The 26,981-nt window shown below is 45.8% G+C and overlaps 1 protein-coding gene across 1 annotated transcript in view; it reads left to right on the forward strand.

Moving 5' to 3' along the window:
• Positions 1–4,952: 4,952 nt before the first annotated feature.
• LOC125306188 (adenylate cyclase type 1-like) overlaps positions 4,953–26,981 on the forward strand; it is a 54,438-nt gene continuing 32,409 nt past the window's right edge. Inside the window, 4 exon segments of the mRNA XM_048261404.1 lie at positions 4,953–5,948; positions 9,783–9,932; positions 10,207–10,325; positions 18,312–18,423. Coding sequence (XP_048117361.1) covers positions 5,340–5,948; positions 9,783–9,932; positions 10,207–10,325; positions 18,312–18,423 — 990 coding nt within the window. The 5' untranslated portion in view covers positions 4,953–5,339.

A 26,981-nucleotide genomic window follows, 5' to 3' on the forward strand; every position in this document is an offset into this window, starting at 1 on the left:
AGGATGTGTGTGTGTATGTGTGTTCGTGTGCATGTGTCTGTGCGCGCACGCGTCTGTGTGTGTTTGTGTGTTTGATCCTGCATGAGAAGAGACTTGTAGCGAAGATGAGATGAGTTGTTGAGATATGTGTGTTTGTCTAAAGCCCCTCACAGGGCCATCATGTGTGCATGGGAGTATGCACAGACATAGCCTATAATAACTATAAGGTGTTTGGGTGTGTGTGTATGCATCTGTGTTCGTGTGTGTGTGTGTGTTTGTGTGTGCATGTGTGTATTTGTGAGCCAGCCATCTTCCTTTCTGGGCTATTTTTGATCCAGTGTCAGCTCCTGTTTCTATGACAGCTCTGACAGACAGCAGAAGGGAAGTGAAGAGAGGGGGGGACCCCTCCAAAACAACAACATAGAAATGACTCAAATGGGATTTTTCTGCTTGTGACTCTGAGACATTGCCTCTGAGTGTGGATAACGATGGGCAGAGACACCAGCTGAAACCCAGGCCAGTGCACTCTCAAGTCCAGGCAGCCACACTGGCTCTGGTCTCCTGAACTGCTGGCCTTTTCAGAGACATTAACCAAAGGATTCTGGTGTAGGACTTTCTCTTTGTAAAAAGTGCATGGCCAGAAGTAATATTACTTAGTTTTACTTGTGTTGTAATAATTATTATTTTTATTATACACTGTGCGTGTGTGTGTGTGTGTGTGTGTGTGTGTGTGTGTGTGTGTGTGTGTGTGTGTGTCTGTGCGCACGTGCTTGGGAGGGGGTGAGTATCGGATGGCCTGCAGAGTTTCACCGTGTGTACCTGGAGACTGGTGAGCAGGAGATTGAGGTGGGCCAGGGGGGGTCAGGATGCTCTCTCCTCGTCAGATGCAGATCCTTGGACCGCGGTTCACTGCAGTCTGCTCCCACCAGACATCATCCTTTGTTCTCAGCCGATGAGGGCTGGACAAGTGTGGCCATTGACTGACACCTGATGCCCATCAAAAGCTCCAGATAATGGCTTCCCTTCGCCTCGCCTTTCATCCCAGGGCTTCATTTAGGAGAGGCCCATGAGGAATTGCCCTGTTTGGAATGATGGGAAAACTGCTTGTCTAGCAAGGGACACAAGGTGCCTCATGACTAACCCTGCCTCCTTTGGAAATCACCAAAAAGTGGTCCATTTTCTGATTGCTAAGTGAGGAGTCTTTTATGTGCACACATACACCGCACACAGAGGAAATCATTACCACTCCGTCCATCATAAGATGCTTTGGAGCTCAGCTGCAGCTCCCTCAGACAGGTTTCCTGGAGCTGAAGTCCACACAGATCAGCATGTGGGTGGCTACTATGAATTGCAATCTGACATTTCTCCTGTCAAGAATAAAGCATGAGTCAGAGTGCCGCACGTCGAAGTAACTGGACAAATAAGGCTTCACGGACACGCATGCATGCACACACACATACAAGAGGCATGCGCACATGCACACACTCCCACATACACGCACAAGCACACCCACATTCACAAGTACGCGCGCGCATACGCACACACACACACACACACACACACACAAAGGTCCTTTCCTTGCTTTTGCTTTCTTCTCACTCTTCTCCGGTCCCTCTGTCCATCTCTGTGTTCCCACTGCAGTCACTTCACTTCCTGTGTGACCCCCATCGCCCTCTCCTTCACTTCCTGTGTGACCCCCATCGCCCTCTCCTTCACTTCCTGTGTGACCCCCATCGCCCTCTCCTTCCCTCTCAATGTACTTCAGTTCTCAACACCCACAGCAGGAACTACTCCAGCAGCCATTTTACCCATCACACACACACACACACACACACACTTTGCAGTGTGTGAGAATCTTGTTTGCAGAATAATTGAATTTGAATAAGTTACATGAATCCAAGAAACATTTCCTCCCCCTTTTGATGATAGCAGCCTGAGACTGCTAGAGCCCTCCCGGTGGACCACTGCGGACCACTGTATCATAATGCACAGAATATTAGAAGAGATGTCTCTGATGACTGGAGATGAGAATGCTAAACACAGTTATGGCCCCACACTGTGGTGTGCAGACTATCCAAAGACATTGCTGTAAGACATTACTTATTTCCTTTTGGGTAATAACCTGCCCATAAGCACTGATTAACTGCATGTCCTTTCTAAGGACTGGGTTTGCATCTGTTTGTGTATTATTATTCTGTCAATTAGCTGATGCTCTTCTCCATGACTTACAGGGCCTGTCCCCCTGGACCAACCTGCTCTAAGCCATGCTGGGTAACGTCACTTCTGTTGACTTTCAAACAAAACAGAGAGCTAGCTTGCTACTTCCTCCCCCTCCCTCCCATGCTGCTCCCGTGCAATTGAAACTCTCCTAAACGCGCATCTCGTCTGTGATTTGCTGGAACAGTTTGTTATAATGTTATGGGCTAGATTTGCCCAGGTTGATTTTGTTGCCGTTTTTGGAGCCTGGGCTGTCCACAGAGATTGCGTGTTTTTAATTGTATTCAGGACACAGACAGCTAGCGGTTGGTTAGGTGATGTTTGCAGAAAGTGACATAAAAAATGCATGGCATCGCTTAGAGCACCTTTAAGCGTCTTACTCAGGGGGCACAATGGTGGCAGCCCCTGGGACCAAAATTACAACCCTCTGGTGGAAAAACTTGCAAGTCCAGACCTCTAACCACTAGACCACATACCACCCCAATGAATACAATAGGTAGAATTCCAACATGTCACAGTAAGATGGTGATTTAACGTGAGATTAAAATTGCCTTGTTGCTTCCTCTAGTCACTCATGGGATGGTGGATTCTATCAAGTGACAACTGCTCTGAGGTCAGTGAAGCAGATGGGGAGAGTGTGGACATACTGTATGTTGCCGTAGGGAACACAGGCTGTGACATTAGCACCTAGCCTGTAGTTCCTCTGACACAAAGTGCATGTTCATCTTGTGGTGTCTCAGGTGTGAATTCTACAAAAGCAGCCCTTTCTGTTGGTTTCTGTTCATTTCTTCTTTTTTTCACTGGTCAACCAGCTGTACTCAAGGAACGATGTGATGGATCTTTTTTTTTAAAAGGTTGTCATCTGGAACTAGAGATTCATTATTCACCTTCTAACTGGTGAGGCCAAAACGAACAGAAAAACTCCACAGCATTTCTCAATCTGAAGACAACACAGCTTCAGTATAAGTACTCTTTTAATCCTGTGAGGGAAATTTGGTCTCTGCATTTATCCCAATCCGTGAATTAGTGAAACACACTCAGCACACAGTGAACACACAGTGAGGTGAAGCACACATTAATCCCGGCGCAGTGAGCTGCCTGCAACAACAGCGGCGCTCGGGGAGCAGTGAGGGGTTAGGTGCCTTGCTCAAGGGCACTTCAGCCGTGCCTACTGGTCGGGGTTCAAACCGGCAACCCTGAGGTTACAAGTCCGAAGCGCTAACCACAAGCGCTAACCAGTAGGCCACGGCTGCCCAAGATAATCAGATAATGTCCACTAAAAATGCACACATTGTTATTGCCCTAACAGTGTTTTCTTACTAAACAATAGTGTAAAATATATTATGTGTACAAAAGAACAAGCACGGCTGTTGACAGGGTTAAATCCAGACAAATATTGTGGTTCTGATGGGTAACAGGGGATAGGTGTGGGTGTATGTGCATGTGTGTGTGTGTGTGTTCTCTGTTTTAATGCATCAAAAGCACCTTCCTGAATCTGTTTGGAGTTACCCATGTAGACCAAACACATTTTCCCAGTGGGGCTCAGACCTCCAGCGGTGGGATCTGTGATGGGCTGGCTGCTGGCTTCAATTGGGTAATTATACTGGGAGCTAGAACAACAAGAACAATACAAAAGAATCTGATACAGAGAAATGCAAAGCATAATGGTAGATTATGGGGCTTTATTCCTTACTGGTTCAGCAAGAGACAGCGAGAGAGAGAGAGAGAGAGAGAGAGAGAGAGAGAGAGAGAGAGAGAGAGAGAGAGAGAGAGAAGGCCCCAACCCCCACACTGTTACCCTACTCTCTACCTACCTGTAGTCATTGATCCATTTGGTTGCTGCTCAGCTGCAGATGTGATGTTTTCCCTCTTCTTCTTCTTCTTCTCTCCTGCCCTCTTTATTTTTCACCTTCTGTGATAATGTGCCTATCTATAGGTTCACTGTGAGCTACCTGTACATACTCAGCTGAAGTGACAGGGAAGCACTGGTGACCTCCCCTATATATGTGCCACACTATTTTAAGAGCTTTTTCACAAGCAGGAGACAACAACATGAGGCTCTGAATTCTATTAGTCTCCAAGGCCTGGTGTAATATACCTGGAGTTTCCAGATGGGAGAAATTAGCACATAGAAGTGTATGTTGGAATTTTTTTGAACTGTGATTTAAGTAGTTTATTTGTTGTACAGTCAGGTTGTGCATTTCCATCTAACATTATAATAACTGTAACATACTGCTGCCTTTTATAGCTTATTCCTAATGTAGATCCACAAACTGTAAAGGCCTACTGAAAAACGTATGTTGTAATGGCAATGTACTACTATTGGCCAATAAAAAGCAAGAAATGTGCATTTCACACACACACACACACACAAATAGCAGTGATGTTAAGATTTTTTTTTTCAGTGTCAGTGCTTGTAGAGCTTGCATTATACCATTTTTCAAAGATTGTCATCTGTCATGACAAAATTGAAAGATTTTGGTTTGGATAATTGCGTACAAATATGCGTGTGTGTGTGTGTGTGACAGGGCTTTGTGTACACGGATTATTGTGAAATCCAGTGTGCCACCTGAATTGATTTTACCTTCTACCAATCCAGCACCAATTCAAGTACAGTTTGACTTCTAGATTGCCTATAATGTTTTGAATATTATCGAAGATAAATCTAAATTTCGAATTACCAATTACCTGAGCATAGCTTCTTTTGAAATCTTGCTGGTCTTTCCAATCTGTTGAGTTACTGAGACGTGCTTTATCCGAAGCTCACATTGCGCAGGCGTGATCCAACCTGAGCCCTGCGAATTGCAGTTATAGCCTAGACTGTTCGTCGAGTCAGCGGCAACAGCCCAGTTTCCTTTATCACAGACAGGAATTTACTCCGGAAAAATGCCGTCAATATCTACCCGTTAGTAGCGTTTCCCCTGCCAGACTGAGGCACGCATGTATCCTCGGCTGCTGCTGTTCTCCACGGCATACAACAGATTTCAACCTGTGGATAGCGGGCGGAAAGAGCTGGGCACAACACTGCCGCTGTGCCCGCTTCAGACACAGCTATCTGGGACGCTTCCCCAGAACTTGCTTCGCGTTTGGTCAGGGGAATCTCTCCGCGGCGCAGACTGTGGTAGAGCATTATCTTTCGGCTTATGAATGGCCCTGGCATGGAGGAAATACCGTTTCAGAAAGTCAAAACCCGGCGGAAGAGAAGCCACTGTCCGCCCGGCGTTCATCTTACCGCCATCGCTTGCGAGGACGAGTTTGATTGCAAAGAGCTTGAGTCCCTCTTCCACAACTACAACCTGAAGCTGGAGCAGACCTCGACCCTGAAAGCGCTGGCTGTACTTATCATCATGGCTTTGACCCTGGCTGTGGTGGAGCTGCTCTCCGGTCCTAACCTCACCATTGCCAAGGGGTCCCATCCGGTGCACTGCATTATATTCATCTCGCTGTTCATTGTGACCAATGTCAAGTACCTGCAGGTGACCCAGCTACAGCAGATCGTCAACCTGACCTTGCTGTTCAGTTTCACCTTCTCATTCCTCAACTGCCCGTTTCCACACAGCACGGTGGGCATGGAGCCGCCGACAGCTCCAGAGCAGGGCATGTGGCAGCTCATGCTGGTGACGTTCGTCGCCTACTCACTCCTGCCTGTTCGGACACTCTTGGCCATTATTTTCGGCGTTATGGTTGCCATATGTCACATCATTGTTACTGCCACGTCGGTGACAGTGAAAAGGCAGAAATTGTGGAGAACGGTGAGTGTGCTTTATGGCTCGTATCTTTTGCTTTCCCTCTGCAACCCATCACACCAAAACAGTTTTAGATCTTTGCTCAGGTGTTGTTTACTGCTAGGCTATTTGTGACTTAATTCCCATGCGATACGGGATTATTAGGTTCAGTCAACAACCTTGTGAAAACACCGTGGCGTTGCTCTAAAGTTACCAACCAAACTGTTCATTTCAGCACTTGTATGTGGACAGCGAACGGTACCGTTTTTGAAGCAGGGTTCAAAAACACTCGGCGCAAAGATCCCCTGACTACTGAAAGACCTGTTCCATAACAACAACATTTCCGATTCGTGTGAAGGCTGTCACCCTTAAATACCAAGACCATGCTTTGTATAAATGAGTTAACATGCAAATCAATCAGCTCTGTAGTTGACCAACTACAGCAGATCAACATAGATACACAGATGCATAAACAATGAGTGAACATTAGTGAACACAGCAGTCACATTGTGCCTATATAATGCCAACAAAAGAAAGTTCACGCAATGGCCGTGGAAATGCGGAGTAAGCTGACAACGCTGTGTTGGCGGACCTCTAAGTGACGCGTCTAAACTCACGCTTATGACGCGAGACGGATTTTCTCAGTGGAGAGTGCAGGAGGTGAGGAGCGTGGGAGTGCTTGCGCACTGGGGCCTTTCTACAGGAAACCTCATAAATTCCATAAAACTGGAAATCACACCGCAACGAAATGGTAGCAATGGCCAGAATCAAATTATTTCTGCTTCTAGTGTTTGATCGCGCTTTGATAACAAATATTGACAGAGGAGAATTGCAGAGGAGAAATGAGATATTAACTCAATGCTCTGTCCCAGCCATGACTCAAAAATCCCCAGACACCACTCCATCAGTTCTTCAGTTTCCCAAAAATTGTACTGAAATCAATGGCATAATACATTTACCACTGCAAAGCAATGCATCATAATGAACTTTGAGGCAAGCTGCTTTGCTTCGCATGTAATGGGAATAGACACAGTCTGGCTTAATCCAGTCTGGCCACCTCATGTCTTCTTGTTGATGGTGGATATAATATCCTAGTGAGCCCCCCCCCCCCCCCACTGCTGCTGCCAGCCCTGTTTGTCTGTGAGTGGCCAGGCGGTCTCAGCAGGTGGCTGTGGAAGGGTTGCTGGTGTAGGGCCGTGCGCTCCCTGTCAGTGATTAGTGTTCATGTCACCCTGTGTCGAGGCTCCTACACAGACCTAAGAATGTCCCAGGGTAGATGATGGCTGCCTTTGCCCTTCAAAACCAAGCTCCAATACTCTCGTCCCAGAGCAGGGCTCTGTCTCAGCATGCAGCATGTATGTGTGTGTGTGTGTGTGTGTGTGTGTGTGTGTGTGTGTGTGTGTGTCTGTGTCTGAGTGGGGGGAGGGGGAGGGGGTTGGACAGCTGAATCCCCAGAGGATGAGGCTGAAAAGTCCTTGATGCAAAACCAAAGTGAAGACCTCAAAAAGAAGAACTTGTGAAATTAGGACATGGTCGAGGGTCCAATCCACTTGCGTGCTCTCTGGGCAGAGAGAGGGGGGGGGCACTTCAGAAGTTATTTTAGATGTGGAGGATAGAGAGGCAGGGGCTGCAACAGCACCAGCAGCAGAATCCCTGGCTTGCTTGAGCTAGCACAGATAAGCTGTGTGTCTCTGTGTGTCTGTCATGCCATTGTTCACAATGGAGACTATCTTGGCTTAAGCTTAGAAGAGGAGTTCAACATTTGTCTGAAAGTCATAAAGGAAGCGCTTCTTATAACAATCCTTCAGGTCTAATATCTTTAACTGTAGGTTTACTTGAATTGTAACCCTGTGTTTAAACCCCAGAGACCATTATGCCTGAATATTACTTAATGCATAAAATCTTTTCTAATGTTCTTTTCCAAAGACAGACCAGAAAACACATGGCAAGCACACTGGCTGGCTACCTCAATGTCTAACATTCAAACAAAATCCTCTTCTGAGGCTACACGGAATCCTCCAGTGATTCCTAACCCTTTTACATAGATTTTTATCCAGCTAATTAAGGAGCATGTTTGACCCAAGTCTTTTAGATATGTGTGCCACAGTATTAAGCATGGCCTTGATCTAGTCCCGCTGGTGGCCTTCGCCCCTAAAATAACTCCCCTGAAGTGTGTCAGCAGCACACTGCTTCATGTCCGGCCATACGGCAGATGAGCCCAAATTCATAGGCCACTGGAGTGGCCCGGGAGCTGGACAGTGCGAGTGGTGCTTGGACAGTGAGAGTGTGGCGTAATCCATATGGTCTTGTGAGCAAGTCAGTGACTGACTCAGCCTTAAGACGGGGGATTAAACAACACTGTTTCCTCTGTGTGTCGTGCAACCCCTTTCCACCCCTAGCACTGGTCAGAGCAATCCCAGGTAAACTTAGTCCCTTAAGATCCTCTGGCCACTGGCCAGTGGCTATAGAGTTGATAAGCTCTGAACACAGTGGATGTGGTCATCCAAGGAAAGATGCTGTGCTTTTCAATAACATAACAAGATAGGTTTATATAAAGACAAACAGCTCTACCAAGCATATCCAAACCATGTTCTATATGTTATTTCACCTAAAATCTTTTACAGTATAAAGATCTTCTTTAACAACAAATCTCAAATCATGCAAAGTTTATTAGCCAACAGAAAAGCTAAGGCACATCACATCAAAATGCAATACACTGGATTGTAACAGTATCTGTGTAGTATTTTTATATGTACTGCAGGTAAATATGTTGTGTTGATATCTATGGCTAACCTGACTCTCGCCAGATGAATTTCGTTCCGCCTAGCTCCACTCACTCTGGGATCGCTTCCGTTGGGAGTGATTTCGGCACTAGATTTTATGGTGGAGCCAATCAGGACGCAGGGCGGGAGTTTCATAGATGTGACGTAGCGGAGAAGCGACTGTGAGACTGTTTTGATTCAGACAACAATGGCGGCTCGCATCAGCGTCATGGGTTGGCTTCGATGTGAGTGGTTGAAGTAGATGACGGACAAGTGGCTTACCCAATCATATGCAAGGATTTTTGATAAGGCCCAGCCTTCTGAAACACCTCTCCAATGGAGCGATCCCAGATGGATGAGTGGAGCTAGGCGGAACGAAATTCATCTGGCGAGAGTCAGGTTAATCTATGGCAGCAATAACTGAAAATGCATTATTATGAGGAATGAATTCATATTCATAACCATTACTAAATAGCAGCATATTATGACAAGTAATTGCAAGACATCAACAAGTCATGAATATTTTAGGTTCTAGCAAATGGTTCAGCCGTTCTATGATGTACTGTATTTTTTGCTCCCTAGACAATGACCCTATTCATGGGTTTCATTAGGTCCCTTTCCACAGGTGTATTAATCAAGCACCATACAGTCTGCATTGATAATTAAGGTGCTTGATTTTATACACCTGTGGAAGGGGACCTGATGAAACCCATGAATAGAACATCCATTACATTAATGTGAAGTCTGTTTGCTTAAGCCTCTTTTCCCCACCCCTAGCATCTATGAACCAAGCCTGGTGTTATACGTACACATATCCACTCAAGCACAGATCAGAACATTATTGATAACAATCCACACTGCACACACACTCAAACACATCAACTCAACTGTTTCTCAACTCTTTCTAGTTATGAACTTTACTGTGGGTTTATCGTGAGCACACAATCACATACAAAGTATGTCTGTTGGGGTGACAGAAAGAGTAACTGTGATGATGTGAAAGAGTAACTGTGATGATGTGAAAGACTAATTGTGATGATGTGAAAGACTAACTGTGATGATGTGAAAGACTTAACTGTGATGATGTGTGTGTTTGCAGCTGGTGGCCAACACGGTGCTCTTCACAAGCGTCAACCTGTCGGGGATGTTTGTGCGCATTCTCACCGAGAGAGCCCAGAGGAAAGCCTTTCTGCAGGCGCGCAACTGCATCGAGGAGCGCTTACGCATGGAGGATGAGAATGAGAAACAGGTACTGCATGGTGCACGTACAAACACACACACACAAACACAGACACACACACAGTCCAGAGGGTATCTGTGCTCTCTCAGAGGGAGTGGTCTTTAGTCTCTCTCTGACACTATTTGTCCTGCCCTTGGACCTGTTGTTCTCTGCCCTCTTTTTGCATTCTCCTCTTTTTCCCACCACCCCTGTTCTCATTTCTCATTTTGTCTCTTTCTTTCTTGTTCACACACACACACACACACACACACACACACACACACACACACACACACACACACAGGAGCGTCTCCTGATGAGTTTGTTGCCCAGGAATGTGGCTATGGAAATGAAAGAAGACTTCTTGAAGCCCCCCGAGAGGATTTTTCACAAGATCTACATCCAGCGGCACGACAATGTCAGGTAAGGGAACCCATTGGTCCGCTCCGCCGGCTCCACCAATTTGACGTCGTTGGCGTGATTCATCCTGGGAGCTAGTGAAATAACTCCCTCACCCACCATGTGCTCCCTGCTAACGGAGGAGCTCAGACAGAGTGCTGCCAGACATCAGGCGTGGTGCACGAAAGTCAAACGCGTGTGCCAGTCAGATTTGTTTTAGGCGGAACATCGTCCGAGGCGTTCTCCGAGCCGGCTGACTAATTTGGATTGTAGATGTTGTTCCGAGGTTAGACAAAAAGATGGCGAAACAGGACCCAAACAGTGGGAAGGGAAGGGTGGCAAAAGGCTAAGATCGTATCGCTAAACTTTCTGTTGTGTTTAAAAAACAACAACAAAAAAAACAATCAGAAGTGAGAAAAAGATAACTACAAAGGTTCTGTTTGGAAAATATATACAAAACACACACAGGCAAACAGCACAATAAATGAGAGGTAGAACAAATCGTTTTGATTTTTAGAATGTGTCCATTCTGTTTTACTCATGGTTAGACAGGACAGGACAAGTCAGGACAAACAGGCCAGTGGCCTCCTGTGGCACGGAGGGGTGTGTCGGTCACTCAGCACTCTTTCTCACACACACACACACACACACTCACACACACTCACTCTCTCTCTCTCACACACACACACACACACACACACACACACACACACACACACACACATACACACACACACATTCTCTCTCTCTGGCTGAATGTAATGCTTCGGTTTTTACCATTATCAGACCGTGAAAGCAACTGATTTCATGAGATATTTGAATGTTTCATAAGTGTACACACAGTGAAGTGTCTCCCATTGTGATGGGCTCAAATTGTTAGATATCTGCGCAATCCTATGGTTCTTCCTCAGAGAGGAAATGAAATTGAAATATAGATGTAATGAGTTGAAAGCTGGACGCTCTCTCTCCACGTTGTGGGTCCATGTGTCCAGTAAAGAGGAGAGGCAAAGTATGAGTGCTCTCTCTTGCTCTCAATCAGTGGGCAGGCTGGGCCCTCTGGACATGTCCTGCTTCTTATCCTGACTCAAATGAACAGCCAATCTAGCGCAGCAGCGCTCCCAGGCACCCAAAATGGCATCTGACTTCGTTCTTTAATGTGAATGTTGGCTATTTATCTGCTGTGTCGGGTCTGTTTCTGGGTTTGTCCTAGGTTAGGATTTATGTCTACTTTGTTTTGAGTTGTTTTTTGAGATTTGAGTTATCTTCATTAGGCATTAAGGGAGATGTTGTAACTCAGCAGAGGGAACCAGGGGCAGATAAGACACACAGACAATAATATACTGCAGAGTCCTTGCAGTGTTTTGTGCAGGCTTCCATTACATGATCTGTGAGAACATACATACCATTATTTGCACAACTTGCCCATGCAGGACTAATATGAGGTCATTTCATATAAGTCTCATGGAAGTGGTCAAGGGGCTGTTGTTGGAAGAGGGCCAAACTAACATACACTAATGGATGTTCAAAGAACATCAGTTGAAACATCTGCAAATAGTTACTTACAGTCATAGATTTACCTGTTTTCTTAGTACAACATGGCATCTGAAGGGAAGCCTTTGTGTCATTGTGAGGCCTTGAAAATGTCCTGTAAATGTATATTCCTATTCTGAGGAATATATATTTTTAGGTGCCAGAGATTAGCCTGGAGACAGCCAATTTTCACACCCTGCAACTTGAAAAATGCATTGCGGTGGAGTGTGACAAACTATGCCTCTGCTTGTATTTTTCTGGTGGTTTTGATTTTGCAGGGTGTTCAAAAACATACTGAAGCAGAATAATGTAAAGTGCAAGAACCAGCATGAACAGCAAACGCATGAATAATAACACATACATGTGGATGGCATCAAATCCTTCTTTTCCATTTCTCTGTGATTTAGGGACTGACTTAATCAGTGGCAATTGTCAGCTCTAATAACTTATATCATGCTCAGGTTCTTTAACAGACTAAACAGATCCAAAATGGCTTTATTTATACTGACTGAGGGGGCTTTTACATGACTTACACAACTACATCAATATGTATAATTTTAATTTTAATATTTAAGGTTTATGCAGTAACTTGAGTGATTAAGGTTGCCTTAGATGGAAAAAGGCATCTGATAATGATCTTTATTGTTCGATTAATAATTTAGCCTGTGTGTGTGTTTGTTTGTGTGTGTGTGTGTGTGTGTGTGTGAGTGTGAGTGTGAGTGTGAGTGTGTGTGTGTGTGTGTGTGTGTGTGTGTGGTAAGTGTCCACAAGGAAAGGGGAAATCAATCAGAGCAAGTTGATTTGCTGGACGGCTCCTATCACTCAAGCAGAGAGATGAAGTGATTATATTCACCACAGCGACTTCACTCTTTCGTCCACTTAAATACAATTATGTTACTCTTCCTCTGATCTAGCCCACTCCATCACTTTTTATGTGAGCCCTCCCCCCCTCTTTCTCTCTCTCTCTCTCTCTCTCTCTCTTTCTCTGTCTGTCTGCCTTTCTTTAATGTGTCTCCTCCATAGTGTGGAGGCCATTGAGACATGCCCGTGGGGTATAGCAGGGTTTGCTCAGCCCCCAGGATTAGGCAGCGGGTGGGGATTAAGTGCAACCGACACTAAACTGTCCTTGCCTGATGCCGTGTGAGTGCAGGTTAAATCTGGACTCGAGGGCCCCCGGGGGTCAGGGCTTTCCTTCTCGCCTTGCCACTTATTACCGTCCGGCCCCACGACCCAGTGTCCAGGTGAGCGCCGCAGCCCTCTGCCTTCAAAGCGAAAGTCCATGCTACCCGCCTGGGGAGGTGACGGGCAGCTCAGACCGTCTGCTCTGCAGCTCTGAACCTCCAGACTGAAGTAGCCATTTATCCGACGGATTTTGATGGATAAGTGGTCTTCACTGTTTACGGTCAGCAGTATTCTGTGATTGATGGATAAGTGGTCTTCACTGTTTATGGTCAGCAGTATTCTGGATAAGTGGTCTTCACTGTTTTCGGTCAGCAGTATTCTGTGATTGATGGATAAGTAGGTCTTCACTGTTTACGGTCAGCAGTATTCTGTGATTGATGGATAAGTGGTCTTCACTGTTTACGGTCAGCAGTATTTTGTGATTGATGGATAAGTGGTCTTCACTGTTTTCGGTCAGCAGTATTCTGTGATTGATGGATAAGGGGTCTTCACTGTTTACGGTCAGCAGTATTCTGTGATTGATGGATAAGTGGTCTACGGTCAGCAGTATTCTGTGATTGATGGATAAGTGGTCTTCACTGTTTACGGTCAGCAGTATTCTGTGATTGATGGATAAGTGGTCTTCACTGTTTACGGTCAGCAGTATTCTGTGATTGATGGATAAGTGGTCTTCACTGTTTACGGTCAGCAGTATTCTGTGATTGCTCCGTGATTCTACTGGCTCTAAGTGATGTTGACATAAATGTCTGTAGTGTTGCCATGTTGATACGCTGGCCAAGAATATGGTTGAAGAAGTGAGGAGAGCAAAACAAAAGAACGGAGCCTCTCATTTTGTAGATGTGTTGCAATAACAAGGACGGGGAGTCTAGTTAGGAGTAAAACCAATAACAGGCTATAATTCCCCTTGATGAGGACAATAAGGCCATTACAACAGTGTTTCATAATGTAATATAATACTCTCTCGGAGGTGGTTCTTCACCATGCTACACACACACACTCTTCGTCTGTGCACATTTGTGTCACCAAGCGAGCGGGGGTGTTGCAGCAGGGAGAGGGAAAGAGAATTACACAGCGTGTGAGAAAGGAAAGAAAAGGAGAGAGAAAGAAAGATGGAGTGGGAGAGAGAGAGAGAGAGGGATAGAGAGAGAGAGAGGAGGGATAGAGAGAGAGAGAGAGAAGATTGGGAGGATTACTGTAGATGCATACGCTCTCTGAAACTTATCATCATCCCTCCTTTCCTTCCAGTGATGACGATGCTGTTTTCATGCCTCTTTTTAAACATTGCTGTCAGCAGTTGAGGCAGCCAGTTTTTTGCACGAAGCCCTCCTTCCTGCACGACATTGCACTGCCGGCTGTGACGGCCTCTATGCTGCCACTGTCACTGTTGCTGCTGTCAGTATTACACGGTTCACTTAATCAACACAAGTAATTGCCACAGAGGAGAACCCAGGAAGCAATTAGCATAGAGTTTCAGGTTCAAGGTGGTTAGCCTAACATGTCTGTGAAGGGTGTGACGGTTAGACACGTTTGAGATCTCACTCTTCTCCTCCCGATAATCACTGCAATCTCTTCAGACTGAGAGGTGAGACTGAGGAGGTACATAACAAAGGTGCAGTACTTTGAGCTTTGCTCGTTGTTCTCCTTTGGTGCTTCCTAGTCTAGTGCCTTGTTTTTTTCTTTAAGCATTATCTCACCGAGCCCAAAGGTCATCATATTGTGAGGGTTATAGCTTGCTGTTGCATTGCCTCTTCTTAGTACTTTTTGTGTTTTTTTTTTTTGAGGTAGTGTCATAGGATTTATGAAATGTGTGAGCTAATGTTATTGTATGTTATTGTGTTGTTGTAGAGTTGTATTAACACACAGTGATTTGGAATGGTAAACAGTGGGTAGGTTGGTAGCCTAGTGTTTGTCAAATAGAAAAGAAATGGCCTGTTTTCAACGGGATACACAATGGTGAGATGCATTGTACATATTTGTGTGTGCAAGAAAAGCATGCATTAAGATTGGTAAATAACAGTGCATCAGCATATTTATTCCCTACTGGTGGTATGCACTTATCCATCAGTTTATGCCTCTCTCTCTCTCTCTCTCTCTCTCTCTCTCTCTCTGTGTGTGTGTGTGTGTGTGTGTGTGTGTGTGTAGGTGTCTCTCTCTCTCTCTCTCTCTCTCTATGTGTGTGTGTGTGTGTGTGTGTGTGTGGTAGGTGTTTCTCTCTCTCTCTCTCTCTCTCTCTCTATGTGTGTGTGTGTGTGTGTATGTGTGCGTAGGTGTTTCTCTCTCTATCTCTCTCTCTCCTTTGCTCTCTCACTCTCTTTTCTCTCTCTCTCTGTCTGTCTCTCACACAGAGAGTGCAATCTCGTGCAATGCTGTGGAGTATTAGGCACACTTCATTTCTGCCGTTTTTAAGGGTGCATTTATGAGGGATTAAGCTACTTAACAGCTGCCATCAAATCACCAGCTCATCAATTATTTCCACCTTGCTAGGCAATGTTCTGTGTTTAGCAGAGGAATGTTTTTGACCTCTTTCCTCGGTCTCAACTCGCCTATGATATATGGGCAAGAACCTTTTCATAATACAAATATGTGTCAGTAATTGATGGCGGCAGCTCGTGGGGTTTAGGGCTTGGTGACTCATAAGCGGTCTGCTGTGGATGTGTGAGGGTGACTCGTCATTTGCGGTCCTGAGGCAGAGGGACGCGTGCGTGGGGGGTGACAGTGGCTGAGAGCCGTTTCACAGGTTTGTGTGCTGGTTTTCCCTAGTCACCACCCCTCCTTCCGTACACACACACACACAAACACACACATACTGTCCACCACCACCACCCCTCCCCAGACACCACACACACACACACACACACACACACACACACACACACACACACACACACACACACACACACACACACTCCCCCCTACTCTCCCCTCCAGATGAATTTTTAGCCTCATCCTCCCTCTCGTTGAGCAGAGTTTAATCAGGGCCTTGACTCTCCAGCCCCTCAGACGAAGGGGAATGACTGGGATTACCGGGGGAGTAATTGACCCCGGGCTCCAATGTGACATCCCCCCCCGCGCCTCACAGATAGCCTCATCAAATCAGCCGCCCCTGGCAGCGCCTTGGCCACAGTGCCATATGTCAAAGGCTGTCAGGCACACACTCACGCACGCATGCACGTATACGTGGAGACACGCAAAACATATTTGCTTCCTTAGGCACGCACCACATGCATACTCACTGTCTTTAGTGCACACATTGTGCATGCTTTGTCAGCTGTGGTGCATGCACACTTCAAGTCTTTAGTGCAAGCCACACACATACTCATTGTTTCTAAGGGTATGCAGTATGCATATTGTTTACATCTCTGTTGTATTTCACATATTTATGTTGGCTCTAGTACATGCTCCGTATACACAGTGCATTCTGCCTCAGACACAAGCAACATGTAAATTCACACACACACACACATGCGCACACACTCACACGTGCATATGACATGCTTTCTTTGCTGTGTCGGACACAATGCATGCACCAAAGGATCTCCAGCTCCTGCACGTTCTCCCGACACACACAGTGGCGAGCCGCTTGGCCAGTCATCTCATTCGCCTCACGCAGCGGCAGGGCGAGATTGCGTGATAAAGTTATCAGCATTAGCATAATTGGGGGAACTGTCCCCCTAGACGTCGCCGCGTTGATAGATGAGTGAGTGACGAGGGTGGACGTGGTGGCGGAGGGAGATGATTGTGTAGCGGGGGAAGGGCGAGGGGGTGTGCGTGTGGGGTGTGTGTGTGGCGCGTGTGTGCGTGAGGTGTGTGCGTTGCGTGCATCGCATGCCGCACGGAGGCCCTGGCCTGATGGAAACGGATGGCTCATTGTGATTGGGAGGATAATGAAACGCCGCTGTAGGGGGCGGCTGGAGCTATGTAAACATGTCCAGCTGCTACCACGCCACTCCACATTCTGTTGCACTGCCAACAACACAAACCAAGATAGACATGCTATAGTAACCACAGATTCACATGGCACCACATTAGTGTGTGGAGCGTCAGCATCTCCACCTGCTTTTCAGTATCATATTTCAGTGCTTGAAATATCAATAGTGTTTACTTCTTAACCTTACCCTAGCTTTATTAAATAATGCCCTGGAGGGCTCCCAATGGTCTTGCAGTTAGCAGACTTGAAAGACCTTGACAAATTTGAAACATGTGATATGGATTATTCAATAATACTTTAGGTTATTATGAAAACCACAGACCATCTTTGTCAGTAGCTATCATATATCACTGCAGAGCTCACTGAATGCTTGCCTGCTGCGGGCCCGCCCATGCTGAAAGCCAGAGTACACTGATGGATCACAGGGGGCTCAAGGGGCCATTCAGGTGGCCCTGCTCAGGCCGCTGTGGGTTGCTGCGTGGCTGTCACCAGTCCAGAGTGTAGAAGTTAGTTCTCCCATCACAGATGGCCACCGGCTAAAATATTCACTGCAAATTGGAATTTATAGCACCCAATTACATAGACATCTGCGACATGACAAAATGGCATTTAGCGGATTCCTCCAAAGACGCTGTGTTCTGCAACAGTGTCAGAGATGGCAGCCCACACGCTCGGTGGGAGGCTGGAAAGTTAGCTTGTTCAAGTTTCTCTTTTCTCTCAGCGTGTCTTTTTCAGTTCACCTAAATAGGAGCTGGTTCCAGCCACTCAGTTCATCGTATCCTTAAGAAATAAAAGTGTGTGTGTGTGTGTCCTGAATTTTTGGTTTTTAAAAGGAGACATGAAAAGAACTGCCTTATTAAAAAAAATGGTTATACACTTAAGAGAAACACTGAATAATTAATCATTAATACATTGAAGGTCTGAATTTCAAACTTTTGGAAGGAAGATTGGATGAAAGTGTTGCTCAATATTATACAATTAAAGAAACTCAGCATTCAGTTAAGGTTTAGATTTCATCAGTATGAGTCTTCTGTGAGACTCCTGGTATCAGCCTTCCCACCTCACACAACCAGTGTACTGGAGCACAAGATTAGAATGTGCTGTTAGCATTTGCCAGTGAATTGATGTGTCACAGCAGGACTTTACATAATGTTTAGCACAGCGCAGGGGAAACATATCTCTCCACTACAGCCTTTCAACAGCCATTGGAAATAGTTCACCAGCAGGAACCAGGAACACAAGTCTCACTCACTCCTCTCTCTCTCTCTCTCTCTCTCTCTCTCTCTCTCGCTATCTCTCTTTCTTTCTCCCTCGCTCTCTCTCTCTTTCTGTCTCTCTGTCAACTCTCCCTTCCCCTCTCTCTCTTGCAGTATCCTGTTTGCTGATATAGTGGGCTTCACCAGCCTGGCCTCCCAGTGCACGGCGCAGGAGCTTGTCAAGCTGCTGAATGAACTCTTTGGGAAGTTTGACGAGCTGGCCACGGTGAGTCACCCTCCGCCCTCACCCCCAACCCGCTCTACACACACACACACACACACATGCAGACACACACACACACACACACACACACACACACACACACACACACACAGTACACTAACACATACACACACATACAGACACACACACACACACGCACACACACACACACACATACACACACACACACACACACACACACACACATACAGTACACTAACACATACACACACATATAGACACACACATGTACGGACCACACACAAACACACATCCATCTTCCTCCACCGTCCCCGGATGAGTTCCCATGGCAACTTTAACAGTCAGGGAGCAGTGCGACAGGTGCAGGGGCTGCTCCATTAGGTGGCTAAGCGGAGACAGGAATAACCCCTCTGCATGTTAAACTGTCCCCACTCCTCTCCACGGCTGTCTTTCCTGGCGCACCCCCTCCTCTCTCTCTCTCTCTCTCTCTCTATGTCTCTCTCTCTCTCTCTCTCTCTCTCTCCATGTCCTCTTCGCCTCGCCGGGAGAACTACTTAACCTAGCGGCGGGGTTTGGACATACGCCTCTGATTGTTTTTTTTGTAGGGGATTTCTTGAAGTGACAGCGTTGAGTGCAAAGGCATTGAGCCTCGTGGTGTCTATATTGTTGCACAGTGATGCTCTGACTCATCTGGCATGCAGCACGTGGAGCCTTGGCACGCCGCAACGCTCCTTCTGTTGATGTGTGTGCATGTGTGCGTGTGTGTTTTTGTTTGTGTGTCTGTGTGTGTGTGTGTGTGTGCACACGTCTCTCTCTGTCTCTTGCTCTCTCTCTGTCTGCACGTGTGTATGTGTGTGTGAGAGAGAGAGAGAGAGAGAGGGAGCGAGAGAGAGAGAGTGTGTGTGAGTGTGTGTGTGTGTGTGTGTGTGTGTTTTGTGGGCCGTCTGTGGTGTCCAGTGTAAAGCAGAGCGATCATATTAGATTAGCATGATGCCATGAGCGGCCTCAGCAGCACATATGATGTTTAATGTGATTACACACTGTCCCTGTTGGAGGCGAGGGGGCTGACAGAATACTTTAATCCACGCCAGATTTAGCACACTCGCTTATTGGCCTTGTCCGTCCCATTGGGGCTGGAGTGTGCTGCACCAGAGAGACAGGCGCACACAGATAACGCGCGGGATGTTCACTTCAATCTGTCAGTGTCATAGTGATATTAAAGGGGTGGGGGGCACAACCGTCTGTTGATGTGGGGATAGGTGTTTGTTTAGGTTGGGGTTTTTTCTTGTTTGGGGCATGTACTGTATGTACACATCAGTGTGAGTGATACACACACACACACACACACACACACACACACACACACACACGCACACACACTGCCGGGTGCTGCAGTGGCAGAGCTGGTGAGTGGTGATGAGAGGCAGGGCCGTATGGAGCCAGAGGACTGATCTGTTTTATTGGTGTGAAAACTGACGAAAACCAGAGCTGCTGCTGTCCTTAGGCTCTCTGGTCTCTTTAGGCAGGGCCTTCCTAAAACGCACATCCACACATCCACACACACACACACGCTCACACACATATACACACTCACTCACACACAGACACACACACAGTGAACTCTGTCATGGGCTCCATCAAGCCCCTCCAAACGAGCGGCTAAAGCCTGTGCGGACACAAAACATGGGACGTGTTTAACCCCAAAATGCCCGGAGTGGGTCACGCAAGGGGTCAGGGATTAAGATTTATGAGTGTAAGTAATGGGACCATGTGATGTGATGTTACAGTGTGTCCCGGTGCCTGGCCCTGCCCTGCCTCAGGCCTGTTAAAGGCACTGCCATCTCAATGTCCCACGGTCTGGTTTGAGTGTGAAAACATTGACAGCACCTTTTCACACGATGCCCTACACCACAGCACACACAACCAGTCAGAAAGAGAACAAAAATAGTGATGTTCGTAATGTTTTTTTGGTTGGACATCTCAGGACATTAAAGGCAGGGGCAAACCTCCATAAATCTCATACACGCTTTAACCCCTAACCCCACACATGGAGTAATCGGCTTGAATTTCCAGTGTGATCTGGAAGGCAATTCTACAGGAAGACAACCACACAGGCTGCAACATTTCCAGGAGCTGATGTATTTCTAGTATCAGTAAAAAAAAATTGTCAGCGAGCTATATAGAATTCACAGCTTTGTCAAACGTGTGACTGCTAGGATGGAGGATGTGCTGAAACATCATGCCTGTTCTGGGTAGAGCACTTCAGTTCCACTCGGGCTCTGACCCTGTGATGGTCATTTTGATACCACAGATGGATAGAGACCCAGTCAGACCAATAGTATGAAACATCGGGAACAGAGTTTTATTTACAATTATGTGCATCAAGGGAGAGACAGCATGACTTCACCTAAAGATCCATCAGCTGCTCTAACTAGACAAGGAAATAGTTAGGGTTTAAGTATCCTTCCAGGCTGACGGGAGATGGTGTTGGTCATCCCATCTCACGTGGACTACACTGAATCAGACTCTGATTAGCGGCAACTTGCAATCCGGAGCAGATAGCTACTGACCATGGCCGTAGCTACCATAGAGGACACCGAGGTCATGTCCTCGGTATTTTTTTCGTTTCGTTTCATTTATTAAGTAGGCTACAAATAGGCCTAGTCGACGAGACAATTATCTTACGCATCAACGGACCGTCACGTGATAGTCTACCTCTGACATGTCAAAACGAAAGTAGAGTCGAGTCGGCTATCGCGGAGTGTGTCCTAAACTAATTAACGAACGCAACGTAGCTCACATAGTTTAAAAATAAACTTCAAAATAAACTTGACGTCTTGTTAATTTCTGCCAGTAGGCTAATCTTAATTCACCTGACCTGAACAAAGGCTGTCACAAAGTTAACATTGGAAAGCCAGCAGAAGAGCAGACAGAGAAGGAGGGAAGGTGAGAAATGTCGGCCTAATGGTTGAATACTAGCCTAGAAATCTAGACGCACCCTAGCGGCAGCAAATTAATGTGGGTCTGGCTCGTCAGGCTATTTGAATACAATAACTAGATGCAATAGGGCTACCAATGAGATGCTAAATAATGTAAATGTATGTTGAAATTCAGTGGAGATGCAGTTAGCTAACCTGCATTGAAAACGAAGCTATATCAATGTTATATAGGATGATAAATGTTGTGAAGGATACTATCTCATGGCACAAATATTACCTATTGTCAAATTGTTCAGTAATTTAGAGACTTGTTGTTTTAAGAAATCCAACACAGGAGACAGGGGATAGAGGAGCTAGGGAAATGATAGGTGAAGCGCCCTCCCAAGTGAGAGTCAAGATGTGACGCTCACTGTGCCTATGACCCTGCAAATTATGCAACATTTGCTACACTGATGAGGAGAAGCAGCTCATTCTTAATAACAGATGGAGCAGGGTCCAGTATAAATTTCCAAAGCCAATTTGGGAAAAGGCTCAGATATACAGGTGCATCTAAAAATAATATTATTGTGGAAAAGTGTGTTGGTTCAAGTTATAAACAAAACATGTTATAATCTGAACAAATATATGGTTGTTGGCAAAATGGGGGGGGGGCTAGGAAGAACCTCCATAGCATTTTGGGGTGCCCAACATTTCTAGTGACGCCCCTGACCTCGGTATTTGAAAAATCCTGGCTACGGCCTATATATACACAGGGACAGTACGGGTATCATACAGAGTCATTACATAGAATCTTACTTTTGGTGTCAAAGTGACCCACGAATGAGCAATGCAGAACATTAAACCACATATTGGAATATTGGACATAATGCTCTATTCCATTTTCTCTCACCTGTGGGGAGACCAACCAGGTCTGGTTGGACAGGGCAGGACACTCTTGGCAGGATTAGCCAAGGAGACATCCCTGTGCTGATTAGTTTTGTTCATTCTGGTGAATGAGCACTCGAGAGTCTCGCAGATGTCCCCTGAGGAAGCCAAAGCTTCAAATGGCCACTGCTTATTGCAATTAGAAGCAGAGAGATGTGGATGAACATCACTAAACGAATGTTAACAGTGGCATTAAAGCCTTGAAGAAAGGATGATTATAATTATGGCATGCGAAAAAAAAAAACAGTGACTGAAATCCTTCGCCTCTCTGTCAAACTAAACCAATATAGAGCTGTGTTGTTGTGAAGGCTGGAGCCTGTCAGGCTGACTACATGTCAAGAGGGTGGATGCTCTGTCAAAGTCAACTGCCTACTTATTGTATGTCTCCCTCAGCATCTAATTGTCGAAGAGCCATGCAAGCTTGTCAGTGGGAAGAAATCTTGTTAGAGAGAAATCAACCCACACATGGTTGTCGTTACAGGATGCTATGGGAGCAACTAGACCTAGGCGCCACTCTGAGCTTCTGCTTCGAACACTGATGCACCATCATTTCCTGCAAAAGCACTTAACACAAATATGTCCAAAACAGACAAGACAAATACAGGCTATGTAGCCATGAGTAAAATGAGTGCTAGGAAACAGACATGTAGCCAAAGGAAGGAGACTAGCATTGCAAGTGTGTGATGTTTGCAGAAGATTACACACCTTCTTGAATAGGAAAAAAAAGATCAAAACAAGAGTTGAGCAATTCAATTTCAATTTATTGTGCTTATAGAGCGCCAAAACATAACACATGTATCATGGCGCTTTACAGAATGTAGGCAATCAGAGAAAAAAGGAAAGAAAGGAAGAAACGAAAAGAGAGAGAGAGAGAGGCCCATGGGTAACAGGGGGGAAAAACTCCCTAGAATTGGAGATACATATAGGAAGAAACCTCGAGCACATCCACGACTCAAGGGCCTGACCCATCTGCCTAGGGTCAATACAGGACAGTAAGGTCTGTATACATGACAAATGCATATGATAGTCGGGTGTAGAGAATAAGATATGGTGTTAAAAGCACTTGAGCTGAAAGTTACAAGAGGTGGGATGATTACGTATCCGTTATGGTAATTCATTATTCCTGATTTAGTGACAGAAAGTTCAAATAGTCCAGCGTTGGAATTGTCCAGGGGAAGGGAGTTGTCAAGGGGCATGTGGTGGGTTGGCAGACGGGCCAGTAATCCGGGCAGAGTTGCAGAGAGCAGAATGCAGCTCTTACGGATGGACTCTCAGATCAGACCAAAAGAACAAAGAGTTGTGGAGCATAGTTTATTTGTCATGTATATAAAACGCTTGACGTCTTTACAATGCCAATGCAATTGCTTCTGGACGTCCATGTGTCTCATGAGGACCTGACACAGCTGTACAATTACTTTAATGTGTGTTGGGGGTTGGTGTCAAAGCTGTTTGTGACAAAAGGATGTATTCTCCTCCCCCTGTTGACATTCACATTACTGTTAAAGCTCCAGAGCTTCATTCTTTTGGGGATGCCAGCTTTTTGACAACAGACACAACAGCAGCAGCAGCAGCAACCACAGCCTGTGATAAAACTAACAGCACCAAAACGAATGGAACTGTGCCAACACCTGTCTCTTGTTTCATGCAGTACAGTGTCCAGGCCTGTCCTCACATCCGGCTCTCACACATACATTCACACACACACACACACACACACACACACACACACACACACACACACACACACACACACACACACACACACACACACACACACACACACACACACACACACAAGTATAAGTATTTATATGTATACACACTTGCATATGCATGCACCCATAGTCTTGTTCACATACTCTTGTTCACTTTCTTGTTTGCTTTCACACTCTCACTTAGCATGCACAATAAACACACACTCACAGGCACACTCTGTGTCCACCCACAGCCTAACACGCTCATGTTTGGTGGCTGCGGGGGTGCTCCAGACGAGGAGCGGGTTAGGTGGCCTGTCCATGCGTCCGTCCTCCCACTGCCTCGGCGCTCCAGCACCCCGTGCCACCTGGCACACGCTCACGACACACGCTGTTCTCCCAACTGCTCGCCTCGTACCGGCCTCAGCAGCCAAACACTCCCTCACACCTCTCTCTCTTTCTCTCTTTTCTCTCTCTCTCTTTCCCTCTCTTTCTCATTCTCTGTTTCTCTCTTCCTGTCTTAATATTTCATTCTAAGTGCTTCTGGCTTCTGTCTCCTTCCTCTGTCGTAATCTGTCCATCTATGTACTCTGTAGGCTCTCCCTCCTTCCTGTTCCCCTCTTTTGTCCCTCTCTCTCTCTCTCTGTTCTTCTAACTTCCTTTTGCTGCTTTGAACCTCCGCTGTTTCTCTTGGCCGCTCTGCAGGAGATCTATACTTAATAATCTGTTTTCACTCGTTCTCTCTGTCCTCTCTCTGTCTCCCTTCCCCTTTCATTCCTCTCACTTGCGCTGGAGTCTCTTGACACCTGTGCTGCCTCTCACCCCATCCTCCACTCCCCCCAGCCCCCCCTCTCCGACTCCATTTCACCAGTTTTCCTCCATTCTGCTAAAAATCCACTCGACTTCTGTTTGAATGGTACAACTGTGAGTCATCAGCGGCCGCTTGTGGGACAACTTTGAGACTGTGCTCTTGTCAGTTTTATTGGTTGCAAACCCAGCATTTCAAACATGTGATGAGGCCAGCTTTGTGAGCCTCCCCTCAAGCCCATTCAAATCGGTCAAGAGCTGCGTTTGTTTTAGGAAGTGCTTGTGATGTTATACCATATGCACATTTATTTTAAAAGAGCAAGCCAACATTTTAGGAAATGAGCTTATTCAACCTTCTCCCTCAGAGTTAGATAAGATGATGCACACCCTTCTCATGTCTGTGTCTGCAGAAACTCAGTCTAATGCACTCTGTTAGCCTAGCTTAGCAAATGCAAATGTAAAATTAGACACAGCGATTTCCTAAGCATATATGCTAAGAACTATATGTTCTCATTCAGGCACTGGTATTTTACTGTAGGTACTCTGATGAGAAGGGTATATACCATCTTATCTAAATATGGGGGAGATGGATATATATCATCTTATCTAATCCTGGGGGAGATGGGTATATACCATCTTATCTAATCCTGGGGGAGATGGGTATATACCATCTTATCTAATCCTGGGGGAGAAGAGTATATACCATCTTATCTAACTCTGGGGGAGAAGAGTATATACCATCTTATCTAATCCTGAGGGAGAAGAGTATACCATCTTATCTAATCCTGAGGGAGAAGAGTATACCATCTTATCTAACTCTGGGGGAGATGGCAAATAAGCTCATTTGCCAAAATGTTGGTGTGCTCTTTTAAAGGGAATGGAACAGCATAGAGGCTTTGTTGGTAGTGTGCTGGCAGTTTCCATGGTAGACTATGCCAATCTCTCTGTCTTTCTCTCTCTAATATTTCCTGCCATCATCTTGTTTTTGACACTGCATTCTTATCTACCCTCTGTTTTATATTCTTCATAGTTGTGCAGCTCTGATTTTCGTGTGTGTGTGTGTGTGTGTGTGTGTGTGTGTGTGTGTGTTTGTTTGTTTGTTTATGTATATGACTCTGTTCTAAAAATATTGCTTTTCTAGACCCAGAACATTACATAAAAAGCCCATAGATATCCATGACCTCCTTCAAGTGAATTGGAGAAGAAATGGAGCAATGATCCATGTAATTAATATCCCAGTTTTTCCACCCAGACATTTAAAGTATAGGAAACATTTTGTTTTTCACCAGAGCTAACACAAAAGTACTTTATCATATTTTGTCTTTCATGGCAGTATTGCGCTGCACGTCTCTGTTGCATTGATGAGGTTTTTGAAGCAGATCAAAACTGGCGTTTTCTCGTGTTTGTATGTATGTAGTGCTCAGTCACAGTGACTGGCGGTGGAGAGAGATGAGGGGGTTGGTCTGGTTGACTGGATCAATGGCAATGTATGTCATCATATGCTCCACAGCTTGGTGTCATTAAATGCATGTGGCTTGTCATTTACAGCAGTGTAAATGTGTAAATGTGTGTTAGTGTGTGTATTTCAGAGGGCAGAGAGTCTATACACATTCAATTTACTCCCTCTCACTAACATCTCTTTCTGTCTGTGTTGCTGTGTGTGTGTAAGAAAGAGAGACAGAAGGAGGAAGAGAGAGAGATAGAAGGGGGAAAGAGAGAGAGGAGAGTATGAGATTCACTCTCTCCCTATCTGTGGAGGTTGAGTGGAGCTTCAGCTTACCCGTGGTGCCGAGGCCACGTGACCAGGGTAATCCTGCTCGGATCGGAATTGGCTCCTAAGCCGTGAGCTGGGAGATTAGGCCTGGAGAGCAGGGCCTGAGTCTTGGCTGTGCCCAGTCTTCCAACAAGCGACCACACACTGAGCGCAATTGATTTGCCTCCCTCCTCGTGACGCACTCTGCTTTGTTCTAGGCCTCCTGTATCTCACTCCAATGCCCACTGTGTGCACGGACAATGCAGAATCATGTCAAGATGTAAAATGCAGTGTTACCTGCTAATCACTGATATGTTTGTTTGAGCGAAAGCCTCCTATGTTGGCACTGTTCTCAGCACAGCCGTAAAAAGCAACACTTACACAATAGAAACACTGTCATTGATCACTGGTCTTAATATAGACTCAACATTTATTGATTATTAGAGTTAATTTCATGGCATG

This window comes from Alosa alosa, chromosome 1 (genome assembly GCF_017589495.1).
Source record: "Alosa alosa isolate M-15738 ecotype Scorff River chromosome 1, AALO_Geno_1.1, whole genome shotgun sequence".
Taxonomy (NCBI): Eukaryota; Metazoa; Chordata; class Actinopteri; order Clupeiformes; family Clupeidae; genus Alosa; species Alosa alosa.